The following is a 15,742-nucleotide window of genomic DNA, read 5'->3' as shown; positions in this document are numbered from 1 at the left end:
TAATAAAATTAACCGTTTAAACGTTGGATTAGACATTTAAATTTTGATATTAAACGTAAGGAACTAGAAAAAATTTTATGTATCTCAAGTATTTCAGGATATGCCTGTCGTGTCTGAAAATCAGAACAACAATTGGATTAGCCAAGAGAAAAATGGTCCACTTTGCTTGGAAATTCATTTTGAAGTAAAGTACGTAGCGTATAATTTTATTAAAGTACCTTCGTACTTGGCCGCGTAAATTATATGAACGTTTTACAAATGGCTTTGCTTCTCGTCTGAATTTCTTTCTTCTTTCTTCTTAACGTTGTTTCATTCTCTTCTTTCCTCTTAACGTTGTCGTGACTGCGAATCGTTATCTTCCGGACTCCTTTTCGTGCCCGCAACTTTCCCGTGCGTCTCTTTCGCCAATGAATCGTACCAATCGACGGTACGAAGTTATATCTTTGCGTGCTCACGATCGTTTATCGAGGCGCCAAGCAGACGACCGCGCGAATATGCGCGATTATCGACACTCCCATGCACGCCTATAATTCCTGAGAATACAGCTTTACGAGTAACGGCAAATATAATATTGTAATTAACTACCTTAAATGTTACGAAATTTATCGAATATACGATCAACGTAACAACGGTGTTAAGCAGGACTTACAACGCGTTCAATGAAAGATGAAGTTAACTTATCCTTGGACGTGGAAACGTGCGTGTATCCAAACGAAACTAAGAGAAAGAGATAGATAAAGAAGGGAAAGGAATAAAAGCTGCGAGAGTGAGAAAGAGAGATGGAGAAGGGACGGCGGCGCGGGTGAAGGACGGGGGGGCGGGGGGAAGAGGGTGAAAGAGTCGAGTTTCCACGTACCACGTCGGACGCTCTTAAGGGATTTAAACAGGGTTTTAAGTATACAATGATGATTTCGTGCGCGGTTAAACCAACACGTAACTTTTTCATTCTACCTCTTCGTTGCTTGGTACTTACTCGTTTCAACTCGTACTAGGTACATTATTCATTTGAACTTGCGGAAACGTACATGGAAAACATACGTTCCTGTACAAGGATTACAATTGTTAATTAATTAGACGTAATGAGTAAAAATTGGATTTATTAAAAAAGAAATTAAATGATAGACGATCGATGACACTAATGGTTATTTTCTCTAGATCGATTATATATATGTGCACGCTGATATCTATGCACGCGCACGAAGAAGCGCCATAGTTCGTTTTCATATTTCGAGAAAAAGGTACGTGCAAGGGTGTGAAATAAATTCATACTCTCCTTCTACCCTTGGTTCACACCATAAAGGTGTAAATATGCTGATTACGTTTTAATCCAAATTTATGATATCGTAAAGGAAATTTTCGGAAAAGCTTTTTCCAATTTCCCCGGAGGCCTTTTTCCATGAGCAGACGCGAAAGAAATCTCTTTTCGAGGACGCGAAGACATCCCTCAGGAGGAAATGAGGGGGGAGGGGGTGATGAAAGAGAAGTGGTGGAAAAATGCAAATAGAGAAAACGTTTCGAACGTTTAATGCTAACGGTGAATAATGAAACATCAAGCTCCTTGGCATTTTTCGTTTCTTTTTAACCTTCCTCCTTTTAGTCTTTTCGAGTTCTTAATCAGCGGCACGATTTGCTCGAAAGGGAAAAGGAAAAAAAAGAGAAGCAAACGCCGTGCTCGTTTTCACGTTTTCGTCTAGACCGGCCGTAAGAAAAATTCGTACGCCAGAAGCGTTAGTACCGACAACGGCATCGGCAGCACCAACGGCAAAGAATCCTTTCCTCGGGAGAGTTTATCTTCGGAGCTTTTAATTTCAAGCAGACCGAGCTCTTTACTGCCACGAGAGGCATAATTATCGCGAAACTTGGGACTGAATATTTCAGCTTTCTCTCTCTCTCTCTCTCTCTCTCTCTCTTACTCTTTCTCTTTTTTTTTTCTCCTACGGCAGGCTTCTTCCATGCTCGATTCCTTTCGAAGATACAAACGAGCTAAGAGAAGAAGAGGGAGCACGAGGGTGAGAAAAGGAGGTAGATGAATAGAGGCGATGACAGTGGGGGGGGGGGGGGGAAGAAAAAAAAAGAAGTAATAGCGAGCGAAGGTGGCTTGTTCGTTCGAGAAACTCCAACCGAGGGATTAGGAAGGAAAGTAATGTCAGGCATTTTGCGGACAGATTTGCATAAGTTCTCCTCCACCTACCACGTTCTCACGCTTCTCCGTACTTCTAATCTTTCTCTTTCCATTGCTCGAAGAATACAAACGAGTCTTAACTTTTATTCTATTACTTTTATTTTGCCCAGAAGATCCTTTTCGAAAGATTAGATCCTAAGCGAGTCAATCAGAATGAAATTCGATCGATTTTATTATCGACAAGGGGGGGGGGAGGGCTCCATCAAATCTAACGCGTCGAATCGTGTTAATGGTAGATTGAACGATACGCTTGCTACCCCTGCTAATCGCCAGGCCGTTAGAAGTGTGAGAAAAGCGATTTTCCATTAACATGCACAATCGCTCTTTAGTCCGTTGCTAATTATTATCATAATTTATTCATTCGTGGGTTACCACTGTTTTCGTTTGAGACACGAACACATACATATACGCATGAGGACAGATCCAATAGGGAAGATACTATCTTGTATTTTACATAACCCTGCGGGTCTTCTATGCTTCGATTTTCTATCTAGCATAAGCTATTCTCCGCTTTCTCTCTCTACATCTACCTCTACCTCTCTTCCTCACTTACTGCACGGGCTTTATCAATCTACATGAAACTTTAAGTGGTTCGCAGCGATGTTAGATTTCTATTGCCGACTAGTCTATTTAAAAATACCATAGTAAAGATTATTAAATATTTCCAACTCGTGTCAATTTAAAACTCTTATTATCCATTTTCAACAATATTGTCATTTAATTTGGATACATTTTATCCCTATTTGAATTCACTTCGATATCAGTTTATAGTGAGTACTAACGGAACTATTCTAATCATCGATTTTCCAGAATGTCCCGTAATCAAAGTGGTTGGTCGGAGGAGGCAGGAAGTTCGGAGGGTGTTCAACGACGAAGCGGAACGAGACAGACGCTCGGTACAACGCAATCCTTAAAAACAAGCAGCGCCGTTCTCGAAGATAGAACGTCTTCTGCTGCAACCTGCAAAGGTGGATTCAGGTTAGGCATCTACGGTTGGAGGAAAAGGTGTTTGTATTCTCTGGTCCTCACACTCATGGTCATCGTCATCCTCAATCTCGCTCTCACTGTATGGCTTCTTAAAGTCATGGGATTCACTTCCGTAAGTATCGATTCTTTGAGTATCCTTGTGGATGCTCGAAAAACGATATGGGATTTTTCCCGATTCTAATCCAAAAAATATAGTCGCAATTGCGTATTTGTTGATTTATGTTATGACACTTGTGAAATGTGATAGAACAATTTGAAAGGAAGTGGCAAAAATTAATAGAGAATTAGTAGCGAGCAAATAAAAAATACTAATGTATACGATTCATAAAAGGCTTCGCGATCACTCGAGAAGATCAAGCAAACGTGTATGATGGCTTTGTTCGATAATGAATCCTAAGTTTGGAGGTTCGTCACGGCCGTTGCACATCCTCACTCGCGATCGGTGCGAACGAGGATCCATTGTGTTTCTACCACTCGAATGTTGCACGTACTTTCGATTCTAGGTGCTCTTTTTTCCTACGAATTTCGAGTATTGTTATCAACGTTGTCCCAGAATCCGTCCTACAAATGGAGATTTCTCGAGGTTCAACTACATCTCGTTCCAATTTACATTTCAACCAAAAATTTCAACGTTTGTTTCGTAGGGACACCAATGATTTTTTTCTTTTTTCGGAAAAATCGTCGGAAAGAGATCTGTCATACGTATAACAAACCAACCGATGATCATTCGTTTCCATTGGTGCACGAAGAGGAAAGGGAGAAGACAAAAGAAAAGGTGTGGCGAAAGAGAGGTTAAAAGGTCCACTACTGGCGGTTAATATAATTTCTTCTAATTGCCGGAAACGTTATATCGGTACGCGGAGAAAATCGTCGCTTACACTTCTTCTCTTCGTGGGCTTTAATTCGAGCAATCATAATTAACCGACCCTTCTCAGCCGAGACTCGTAATTCCCAAGGGAGGCGCAAAAGCAAACGCGTTTAAACTACTACAGAGAACCAGTTACTGGTGGTCCGTACGAGCATAATTTCCTAAGGAAAACACTCCTTTTATTTCTCTTTCCGTTCGATGTGTCACCGATCGATTTATCTCGGCACTATGGTCAGTCTTTTGACTGCGTTCTTCTACGCCCTTTCATGATGAACATTCACATAATTTTTTTCGATGATTATTTTTAACAAACACCAAACTTTTCACTAAGAAAATCTCTCCAGTCTTGCCAGCATAACCGGTTCTTCAACTACCTCCATTATCGAATTTATTCGAAATCGAAAAGAGCCTCGCGATTTGGCGCAATGATCCCTCGATGGTAGCTAAATTCGCTGGAAATTGAGTATCAATCCGTAAGTAAGAAGGAGTCTGGGAGCAGCCAAGAATGCCCCGTGGGAAATGTAAGCCCTTCTGCTTCTTTTTTCCGCTCTTCTTCCTCTAGTTATCCCTTTCAACTTCCTCTCGAAAGCATCTCGCGCGAGCCAGCTCCAAGTCGCTTCTGATCAAGACACGTCGAGACACGTCGAATCACGTCGATTTCTCTCTCTCTCTCTCTCTCTCCCCCCTCTCTATCTCTCTTTCATACACAGCAAAGTAATTCTCACGTTTGACTTTTATTACATATACATTCCCTGTCGTTCCTCTTTTATTTACAAACTCATATTATAAACATTTTATTCATAAATGAACGTTCTCGTAAGAACTATTGAAATGTACAAAGGAAAAAATCAAAATAATAGTACGAAATAATATTCAACGTAATAGTACAATAATAATAAAGTTCTTTTGACGGATATACTCGCAATACCATTGTTCGCGAGAATTCATAGAAATCGAATTCATAAAAACGATGCGAATAGAATTTTGACGTTTTTTTTTTGTCGAGCGACGACACGTGCAACGAGAGTCTAGTATAGTCGAATAGTCCGTCGCTTTTACGCAAGGCATCTTTCTCGGTTGCGTGAAAAGAATAAGAAGAGAAAGAAGAAGAGAAGACTGGAATGCATTCCGCGAGCCAGCAAATATTTTATGTCCTCCGTGCTTTTCTCTTCTCCTTCATCCACCATTCTTTTCCATCTATTCATATTTGATGAGTGTCTCGTCCTCCCTTTTTTCCCGTCGACCTCTCACCCTTTACTATTCTATACCATTCTATCTTCGAGCTTCTTTCTCTCTCTTTTCAAACGCCGCCGTTACTTCAACTCGCTTCGAGCAATATCTCGACGAAATTAAATCATTTTCCCGATTAAAGGATCGTCCTATGATGGCATTAATTAAAACATAGTAGAAGGGTATTCGTTATTAAAGACCAGAATGCTCGGCGTTTCACATAACTATATCATCGAATGCTCAAATGAATCTCGGATAATAATCAATCCGTTGCTCCTAGCTTGCAAAAGCAAGTCGTTATAGTTGGAACAACTATAATAACTAAATCATGTTTATTCTCATTACGGAAGGAGCAAGAAATTCATTGCGTTTAGCTTGTCTATGTGTTTTGTGTTCAAGCCACGCATACACGCACTTTTGTTTGTACATACAAACGCAAATTCTCATACTCTCTTTCTCCTTCCCTCGCGTACAAATGTACGGCAGGTCGGTATTAAAGGATATCCATTATAACACCTAGCCACCAAGTGCGAGTGTAATATAGTACGTAGGGCTCCATGAATTTTGAGTCGTATAGTAAGCAGTATCATGGTGGTAGCTTAGTGCATATAGGCCCTTCCTAGTTCTCTCTCTCTCTCTCTCTCTCTCTCTCTCTCTCTCTCTCTCTCTCTCTCTAGTTCGCTCGGTCGCACGCTCGTTCGCTTTCCGAGACACGGAGAAAGTCGAGTTTATTGTTTCCAGCGAGATTATATCTAGCAGGATTGGACGTAGACCTTCGGCTGTTACTCCTAAACCACATTTTCATCTAGCACGATCGCAAAGATTTACTATAACGGTTTAATACTGAGAGACTTTAATGAAAGTAATCAATCGGATCAAAATTTCTACTGAAAACAAATATTCGTTTTGCAATATAATTCTATATCTTCATATTGACGTATAAAGCTGTATTACTATCGCCTTGAGTCTTTTCACTTTCAGCTGTAATTAAACGCGCGACGTGAAAACACGCACTCGAGAGAAAAAGAGAAAAGCTCTTCCCGTCCTCACTCGCCATCCTCGGGACCTTCATCGTTTTGAGCAACGAAGGCAAAAAGTAATTAGAGAACGAAACGTACGATAAATTATTGTGCTAGAACGAATGAGAGTGGCAATACGAAGATAAAGTTGGGTGGGTTGAGAGGACGAAGAAGAAGGAAGATGGTAGGATGGAGAAGGAACGAGGCAACGTTATAAGAGAAAATCGGACTCGGAGGCATTAATGATGCCCTTCGGGCACGCTGCCTCTCGGAGTCGTCTTTATATAATTGTTACCATTAGCACAAATATATATCTTTTTCTATATAAAGATAGTATATGTTATAAATAAGGCAAGAAAAACAGTAGCCGCTAGTGACGTCATTGCCGTCACCAGGCAGCTCGTTATTTTTTAAGAGAGAGACAGAGAGAGAGAGAGAGAGATCGACGAACGAGTTCGTTGCAAGTCGTACCCTTTTTTTCTTATAGCATCCGGATTTGCTCCAAGGAAAGAGTATTTCTGAATAGCAAGTATGATCGATAATTCCTATTACGCGTACGTAGCAATTAAATCAATCGAACGAAAAAAAGAAAGAGATGAAATAAAAGAGAAGAGTGGGACAATAACTTTGATCATCTTGAATATCTCCGCTCTTTTTAAAGACATGGAGAAGAAACTTTGTTCACAAAAATTGTTGTTTCGCGAGAGTAGGCCATAATATGGCAATAATAATTTTGTTATAGAAGGATGCGTGAAGGAAAGGAAGTTTTTTTTTTTTTTTTTATAGAATTATATTTTTAATAACATTGGTCGAAGCTGCTGGACATTCTCTATAGAAAGGTATTAATCCATTTTTGTCGAAAAATTATTAGTTTGAGAGATATTTTAATTTAAATACCGCTAAGGAACGATGTAGAGAGTTACGACTAAAACGTTGTAATAGTAGTAGTAAGTAAACAGTAGTAGTAAGATAATAATGATTTCTTAGTTTATTTTATGTATTATTATTCTGTGCTTACGTATAATAAATTACGAAAGGAAAATCTTTCAAATTTTCGGTCGTTCGGTTACATACGTTAGCGACTGCTAATAAATCTTCTATTCATTATTTTAAATAAACAAAATAAAATTTATGTAATTATAATAAAAATTTTAATGATTACATTATAATTATCTCCTTATAACGAAAGAAAAGAAAAAAAATTAATTTTAAAAATTATTAACAATATCGATTTTATTATAACAATATTATTGTAATATTTAAATAAATAAAGAATAAATTACATTTGAAAACGGTCTTTGAATCAAGTCTCTACGACTTTCCGTTCCAAAGATATCGCCTTCGAAAGATTTCATTCATTATTCGTATGCTACAGCTGTTCGTAGTAATAGTAGTAGTAGTAGTACGGTCGCGTAAATTCTCGGAATTTATGTAGGTCAGTGTGTCACCTAGCTAATGAATGAAATTATATAGGTTAGTGTGTCAACATAAACGTCTTGCATTTACATGGAATATCTCTGGAACTAAAAGTCATAGAGACTTGATTCAAACGCCATTTTAAAGAGCAAAATTTTCTCTATTTTTCCAGCGTATTGTTAATAATTAATTAACAATTTGTTATAAACAATTTTTATAAACAAATTCTTATGAACTAAATTTCTTATTTTATCAAAAAAAAAAAAATAAATAAAAAAAATGAAACGAAGCAGATCGAGATTGACTTATAAGTTTACTTAAATTCATAATTAATAAACAAATTATTTTTCTACTAGAGAAATAATTATTTATAGGCACGTCGTTCATAAACATGGGAATATCTCTGGAATTAAAAGTCGTAGAGAGTTGAATCAGATACCATTCTAAAGGGCAGAATTTTCTCTACTTTTTCCAGCGTATTGTTAATAATTAATTAACAATTTGTTATAAACAATTTGTTATAAACAAATTCTTATGAACTAAATTTCTTATTTTATCAAAAAAATAAAAAAAATGAAACGAAGCAGATCTAGATTGCGTTATAAGTTTACTTAAATTCATAATTAATAAACAAATTATTTTTCTACTAGAGAAATAATTATTTATAAGCACGTCTTTCATAAACATGGGAATATCTCTGGAATTAAAAGTCGTAGAGACTTGAATCAGATACCATTCTAAAGGGCAAAATTTTCTCTACTTTTTCCAGCGTATTGTTAATAATTAATTAACAATTTGTTATAAACAATTTGTTATAAACAAATTCTTATGAACTAAATTTCTTATTTTATCAAAAAAATAAAAAAAATGAAACGAAGCAGATCTAGATTGACTTACAAGTTTACTTAAATTCATAATTAATAAACAAATTATTTTTCTACTAGAGAAATAATTATTTATAAGCACGTCTTTCATAAACATGGGAATATCTCTGGAATTAAAAGTCGTAGAGACTTGAATCAGATACCATTCTAAAGGGCAAAATTTTCTCTACTTTTTCCAGCGTATTGTTAATAATTAATTAACAATTTGTTATAAACAATTTGTTATAAACAAATTCTTATGAACTAAATTTCTTATTTTATCAAAAAAATAAAAAAAATGAAACGAAGCAGATCTAGATTGACTTACAAGTTTACTTAAATTCATAATTAATAAACAAATTATTTTTCTACTAGAGAAATAATTATTTATAAGCACGTCTTTCATAAACATGGGAATATCTCTGGAATTAAAAGTCGTAGAGACTTGAATCAGATACCATTCTAAAGGGCAAAATTTTCTCTACTTTTTTCAGCGTATTGTTAATAGTTAATTAATAATTTGTTATAAACAATTTTTTTATAAACAAATTCTCACGAACTAAAAACTCATTTTATTTTACCAAGAAAAAGTTTAGATTGGTACTGATTTATAATATAAGAAAAATTAATAATATCTAAAAAAAAAGGGAGATAGTCAAAGTGATCAAAGTTATTACTTCATCCTGCATATAATTGTACGAGAAAGGGAATGTTTCCATATATTCGCCTGAAGCACGAATTTTGTAGAGGTTGTCATCGGCTTTGAGATCGGCATTGTATGCTTCGATTTCTCCTAAAGCTGATCTAATCTGTAAGCCGTGCGAGAGAAAGCTCGTGGAGCAAGACGAAATTGGAATACCCTAGAGTGAAGCGAATAAAGGTGGATGGAGAGGGTGGCGAAGAAGGTGGAAGGTCGTTCTCTGCAGGGCGATGACAGTAGGTTTCGAGTCAGATTATCTTAGTCATGGCGAGAGTTGGGCGAGTTTCGTCCAGCTCAGGATAATTACGTGAGGTAGGTAGGTACATTAGCATCGGTGTATGTACCGCATGCTTACATACGTGTAATTAGCAGTACGCAAGGATGTGCTTTTGCATTCACGTTTCCACGTGTAAGCACCGCACACCGCACACCGCACACGTATAAAACACGCGCAGTTAAACGAGCATCCAACGTGTCGTTGCGCTCAACCTCGTACAATCCGCGCATGATTTTCCATTTCTGTCTTGATAAGACTGTTTTCTCTATCCCTTATGCGGAAAAAATGCTTCCCTTGGTATGGATTAAAGTGGCTTCCCTTCGAAGTATTATAATCTCTGTCTTACATCCTTCTTTGTTAACTTAAAGTATAATTATGCGACGTAAAACGTAACTTTTCACATAATAAAAAGTTTTTGATTATTCGTCGATAATGTATCTGCCGTATCTCGATGTACGATCGGAAAACAAAGAACAAGTTGACGAAAGTAAAACCGTACCAAGGGTCTATAGTAAGGGCGAGGGCGTGAAAATGAAATGCTCTTATAATCCTTGTAAATAACGCGCTTTGTATTAATTTATGGACGGCGAGCAGCCGACTAACGTCCGGGGGCGTCGTTACGATGATATACGCTTACAGGAGGGAGGGGGGATGTTATTTGGATTTCATTACGTCCTCCAACCTGGAAGAGAGAGGAAGAGGGAGAAACGAGGAGCTCCTCCTACACGTATGCTTCGCCGTCGAATCGTGTTTCCGCATTTCTGGCGATATCGAAGGGGAGAAATTGGAGCAATGCCCGTGCCACGAACGACACCCTTGCACCACACCGGACGCCTGTAAATATACATATCTATTCGTGTATTATAATATGTATATATCTAGCACACCCGCACGGGTAATAAATTTAAATCGATCACCACGATGAACGAGAAATATTCTTCGAGTTGTAAAAGCACGAATAATTTAAACGATCAATGGACGCGACGATGAATAAAATTATCTATTTAAAATGTAAAAATTGCGATCTATGAGAGACGAAAAAAAGTAAACGGATAATATTTTTACGTAAGATCGAACTATCTTGTGCTTCTACGAAAACGATACTTTAAGCGATTATAAGGAGAAACGCGAGTACATTAATCATCGGTCACGTCGAAGGATATAATCTACAAGTATACGAAGTAAGTATATTAATCGATTATCACGGATTTTCATTGACCATTAAGTAATTTCAATCTACTCCTTCGATCACACTTTGACGCAACCAGAAAAAGGTCTCCGTTATTAATCTTATTATTGGCGTTGGATCTTTATTTATTATTGCAAACATCTCTTCCTTGGGATGAATAATCTACCGTTTGAACGATGTGGACGAGTGAGGAAAAAAAATATAGGAAAAAACGTCCGTTTTCCTATAATCTGAGGATTAAAATTTCATAATAGCATACCATTAAAAAAAGTAGTATGCGAAAGAGCCAAGAAGTTTTTATAACGTTCGGGTGGTACGATTGTAACTTTAACGTTCAATTATTTCGCGTTTGATTCAACTCGCACTCATCTCGGTTACAGCCAACGTATCATGATCGTAAAATAAAAATGGCTTTATACTTTTTTTTTTTTTTTTTTTTATTATCATCTGTTTATTCTTTCCTTCAACATATAATATATCAATCAACGTGTCAATAAAAACCAATAACCACAAACGAAAGAACAATAGATAAAATTGATTTATTTAATTTTTAGAAATAGAACTTTCAAAGATATTACGAGGAAAGATAAATTTTACTGCTCTAATTAAAAATTGGTATATTAATCTACGTTCCTTGCATAAATCTTTTTAATAAAAATTATATAACAACTTACTGTCATATCACTTATTATACATGTTACTCTTATTAACAAGTCTGCTTTTAGTTTTTTATATGTCACAAAATAAATTTCAAAAATCTTCATTTTAAACATTTTTAACATTTTTTAAATCTTCGAAATTGAATGCCCGTCACTGGAGATTTGGCATTCAATGTATTAGATATAAGAATAAAAAGGAAGATCAGAAAAATATCCACTTTAATTCTAAATTCAGCTCGTAGAAAGGTATTAAAGAAAAGAAGATCGAAAAAAAAAGGAAAAAAAAAAAAAAAATAGGGATGAACGTTATCTCTCGTTCTTCGAACTCTCATCGTTCTCGATGGTATCGAAGTTTACGGTTACGGTTAAGTAGAAGAGGCACAAAGATCGTATCGTTTTCCGAACGATTTGGCTAATCGAGTGGCAGTACCTTGAAAACCTACTGCAACCACAATGACGCTCGCCCGATCGATGCAGGATTCTGAAAGAGCACTGCCGTTATAAAGGTAGTCCGCAAAAAATACGGATCTATTCCATTCCCTTTCAAGATTTCGACGGACTATAACGTAGCTGGAGTTTAACACTTTAAAAAGACGTTTGTATGTCGTAGCTTAAGTCGAATCGATTACGATTCATTTTAATGAATTCCTTCACGTTTCCGAGCATTAAAAATTCATCAACGCGGTGAACTCGAATCAACGTGTCGTATACGCGCCCATACCGAGAGGGAAATTAGTCGGTAGTTTAGATTTATCGTAGGTTTGGCGACTACCCAACGACCACGTTCTTCCTTTCTTCCACAGCAATAACAGATAAATTGTCCCTCGATCGAACGACCAATCATTGGAAATCAATCAAAATGGATGAATAAAGAAGATGTACCTTGGCGATATAAAATCTTTAAAATGCCCTCATTCGTTCCATGACTGTGAAAGTTAAACCTCCAAGATAAGTTAACTTTTTCGTATAGACCAATTGTTTGAAGCTATAACTAAGAAAGCGTTAGAACATTTTTATCATTTATCCACAATGCTCCCTACGTATTCATTTCAATAGAATTTTATTTTTAATAAAAAAAAAAAAAAAATAAATTTTATATATTCCCATTAGCTGATGGAAAATCTAATAAATTAACATATCGGTTTTTGATTTGACAATTTATAAATACATTTCATTTTTGCGATCCGTTTTCTAATCTTATTCCTTGTTCGATATATATTTTATGTACGAGGTAGACGAACCTCGTAGAAATAAAATTCTGCCTACGCCGATTTTCCAATATTACACGAAATATTTCAAGCGGCGGCGGCGGCGGCGGCGGCGGCGGCGGTAGTAGTGGCACAATAGAGGCCGTAGCGTATAGAGTGCACGTGGCTCATCACTGGATTTATTATTGAAAGGTTCGAAACGATAAGAGGCAGATAGCTATTGCATGCTTACAAAGCTCGAAGAATGCCAAATGCTAGCCATTTTATTATACAAGATACATTTTTGACATTATCACGAGATACAATTCCTTCGAATTGAAATTTTTTGATTTGCTCTCTTTTCCATTTTCTATTTCTTTTTTTGCATAATACGCAAGCTCGTAAAGGCGGTCGCGTACAATGCGAGCGTTTCGCAAGGAAAATAGCGGATATCGATAGAGAGATAGAGAGGGAGATGCATTTTTATCGACGTTCTCGTCGCAAGAAAAGTTCGATAGTCCGTTTCTTTCCCTGACAATCATTTCCTCTTCTTTCAGGAGGGTATCGGTTCGCTAAAAGTGGTGCCCGGGGGGATCGAGCTAAGAGGTCAGGCCGCTATTCTAGACGCCCTCGTGGCCTCGAGCCTTAGGTCTCGAAGAGGTAAAAATTTAGTGCTCGAATCATGGAGCAATTTTACGGCCACGGCGAGGTCGCATGATGGTCGATTGTTAGCGAAATTAACCGTGGGTAAGAAAAAATAACAATACGTTATAGGTTTGAGAGAACTGAACGAGCGATTTATTTAATCGCTCGTTCTAAAAGCAAAAAGAACGTATAAAGAACGTTTCGATTTTGAAGAGTTTCGATGTTGTTTCAGGCGAGGATCGCGTGGACTGCATTTCTAGAAGTTTCCGAATAACCGATCCACGAGGAGGAGTTATTTTCTCCGCGAATAGAGAACAAGTTCTGGTAGGAGCAGACATGTTGAAGGTAACCGGTGATGGGGGTGCCGTTTTCCAGGGCAGCGTGCAGACCCCGTTAGTTAGAGGAGAATCTGGCAGAGGTCTCAGGTAAGCATAAAAGAACATTACGAATGTCATCGAAAATAAATCATTGGAAAAGTCGAGGAAGATTGATAAATGTTCTCCATCTGTTTTCTCGTAGGTTGGAATCTGCGACAAGATCATTAAAGATCAGTGCACCTCAGCGGGTAGTATTGGAATCGTGGGCGAACGAGATTTCGGCGTCTTGTTTGACCGACTTGAAATTACAAAGCATTCACGGTGCTATAAAGCTCGATTCCAAATCCGTCTTTCTAAAAGGTCTGAAGACAGCTGTAACGGTCCAAGGACGATCCTCGAGGGAGCAACAGCAACAACAACCAGAACAAGAGCAACAACAGCAGCAGCAACAGCAGCAACCACAACAACAACAACAACAACAACAACAACGCTCTTCTAGATCCTCTACTCATCAAAATCAAAGAGAAACGAGCATTTATCAGCTCTGTGCCTGCGCAAACGGGAAGCTCTTTCTTGCCAGACCTGAGGGTATCTGTCAAGCGGACAAATCCGTTTGCTAATGCGCCGACGCATCGATCAAATAAAGTTCGTAGAAACGTCTGTGCAACTTAAGATCCTCGTACGGACGACGGAAAACACACCGCGATCTACCGCAGGTGGATCAAAGGACGAGGCCTTTTTTTGGAAAACATTGCAACAGTATCAAACGAATCGAACCCGTTGAAGAAGCGATTGAATTACTCCTCGATACTCGCTCGACCTGAGATTTTCTACGTAGCGAAAAGGAGAGAGTCGCTAGGAAGTTCGATCGCTCCTTCGATTCGTTGGATTTCGATCGCACATTGTATATTACCCTTTGTAGAGTGCGTCCGCGTCGACCCACGGAGTAGCTTCGCGCAAGTCGTGTGTGCCCGGTGATGCGCGGAGACTCGATCAACGACAACGACGACGACGACGACGACGACGACGACGACGACGACGACGACGACGACGACGACGACGACGACGATGCGGATTTCCTAGGGTTTTGCGGACATCTATGTGTATGTAGCATTGTTGCTGGCGCTACCCCGCGATGTATATCTTGTATAGCAGTGAAAACGTAACGTGCGGTTACCATTTAGACATCAGAAGCATCATTAAATAACAAAAGTCTACGGCTCCTCGTCTATCCGCTTTCCGTAAACCATTTAATTTTTTTTTGTTTTTTTTCTTCTAAATTTTCTTTACTTCTTAGTTCAACTTTTTATTTCTCCTCCTTTTTCTTAGACACACTGTCTTTTATTTTCGCAAATGAGCGAACGAAGAAGTGGTCTAACATCGATTACATTGCGAGAGGTAACCTCGATCCGACAAACGATATTCTCTCCTTTAGCGACGACAAACGAATCTTTCTTCAATACGCGATAAAACGCCTAATTCGTAATGCCAATTAGTGGTAAATCGTATAATTCAGGATTGTTTATTTTCGATCGCGTTTTGTGGTAAACCTGAAGGAAAAGAAAAAATGTAGTTATTGTAAAAGGATCAGGATGCGATCCAGCTTGTACGCTGTACGTCGGCCATGTCCATCTATTTATGTATGTGGCAATAAAGTCGTTATTGTTACTATTATTATTAATCGTCGCGACGAGCCTCTTACTTTTCCCGTAGCTGTAAGTAACGTCACAGAATCATCATTTGCCGTCAGACAACCAGCACGTCAGAATTCTACGAAATCGTAAGTAAATAGAATCATAAGAATCAGCAGCTTATTCTTTCGAATAATTATTAAAAGTCGAAATATCGAGCTATATAATAGCGTATAAAAAATGTCTATTCGAATAGGTATAAATTAAATATATTATTCCCATATGATCTTCTATTTATCGCAAGTATGATATTTTCTGAAAAGTAAGCGGCGGTATAGATAGCGATAGATATAACAGGCATGCAATCTCGTGCATTGGTCGCTTAAGCCGTTCCAACGGGAGGATAATTTTCGTGAAATTCCCGAGATTAAAATTGCATCGGATACGAAGGGAGGGGCAAATAAAAGGCAAGTAAAACAATATGCGAGACAACGAGAGAAAAGAAAAGCCGTCTAAAAGTGAGTGATCTCTAAGCAAGTCTGATTGGAGATCCACCGGCGATATAGAGAGTT

The 15,742-nt window shown here is 37.8% G+C and overlaps 1 protein-coding gene across 9 annotated transcripts in view; it reads left to right on the top strand.

Moving 5' to 3' along the window:
• LOC124431718 (zeta-sarcoglycan) overlaps window positions 1-15,220 on the top strand; it is a 156,335-nt gene extending 141,115 nt beyond the window's left edge. For all 9 annotated transcript variants that reach the window (XM_046979918.1, XM_046979917.1, XM_046979916.1 and 6 more), the window contains 4 exons: window positions 2,993-3,281; window positions 13,135-13,324; window positions 13,455-13,647; window positions 13,742-15,220. In XM_046979918.1, coding sequence (XP_046835874.1) covers window positions 2,993-3,281; window positions 13,135-13,324; window positions 13,455-13,647; window positions 13,742-14,159 — 1,090 coding nt within the window. In that variant the 3' untranslated portion in view covers window positions 14,160-15,220. The remainder of the gene's footprint in view (window positions 1-2,992; window positions 3,282-13,134; window positions 13,325-13,454; window positions 13,648-13,741) is intronic.
• Window positions 15,221-15,742: the final 522 nt, after the last annotated feature.

The sequence above is a fragment of the Vespa crabro genome, chromosome 22 (assembly GCF_910589235.1).
Source record: "Vespa crabro chromosome 22, iyVesCrab1.2, whole genome shotgun sequence".
Lineage (NCBI taxonomy): Eukaryota > Metazoa > Arthropoda > Insecta > Hymenoptera > Vespidae > Vespa > Vespa crabro.
Note: the sequence above shows the minus strand (reverse complement) of the source record. Positions and strands in the feature narration are given on the sequence as shown.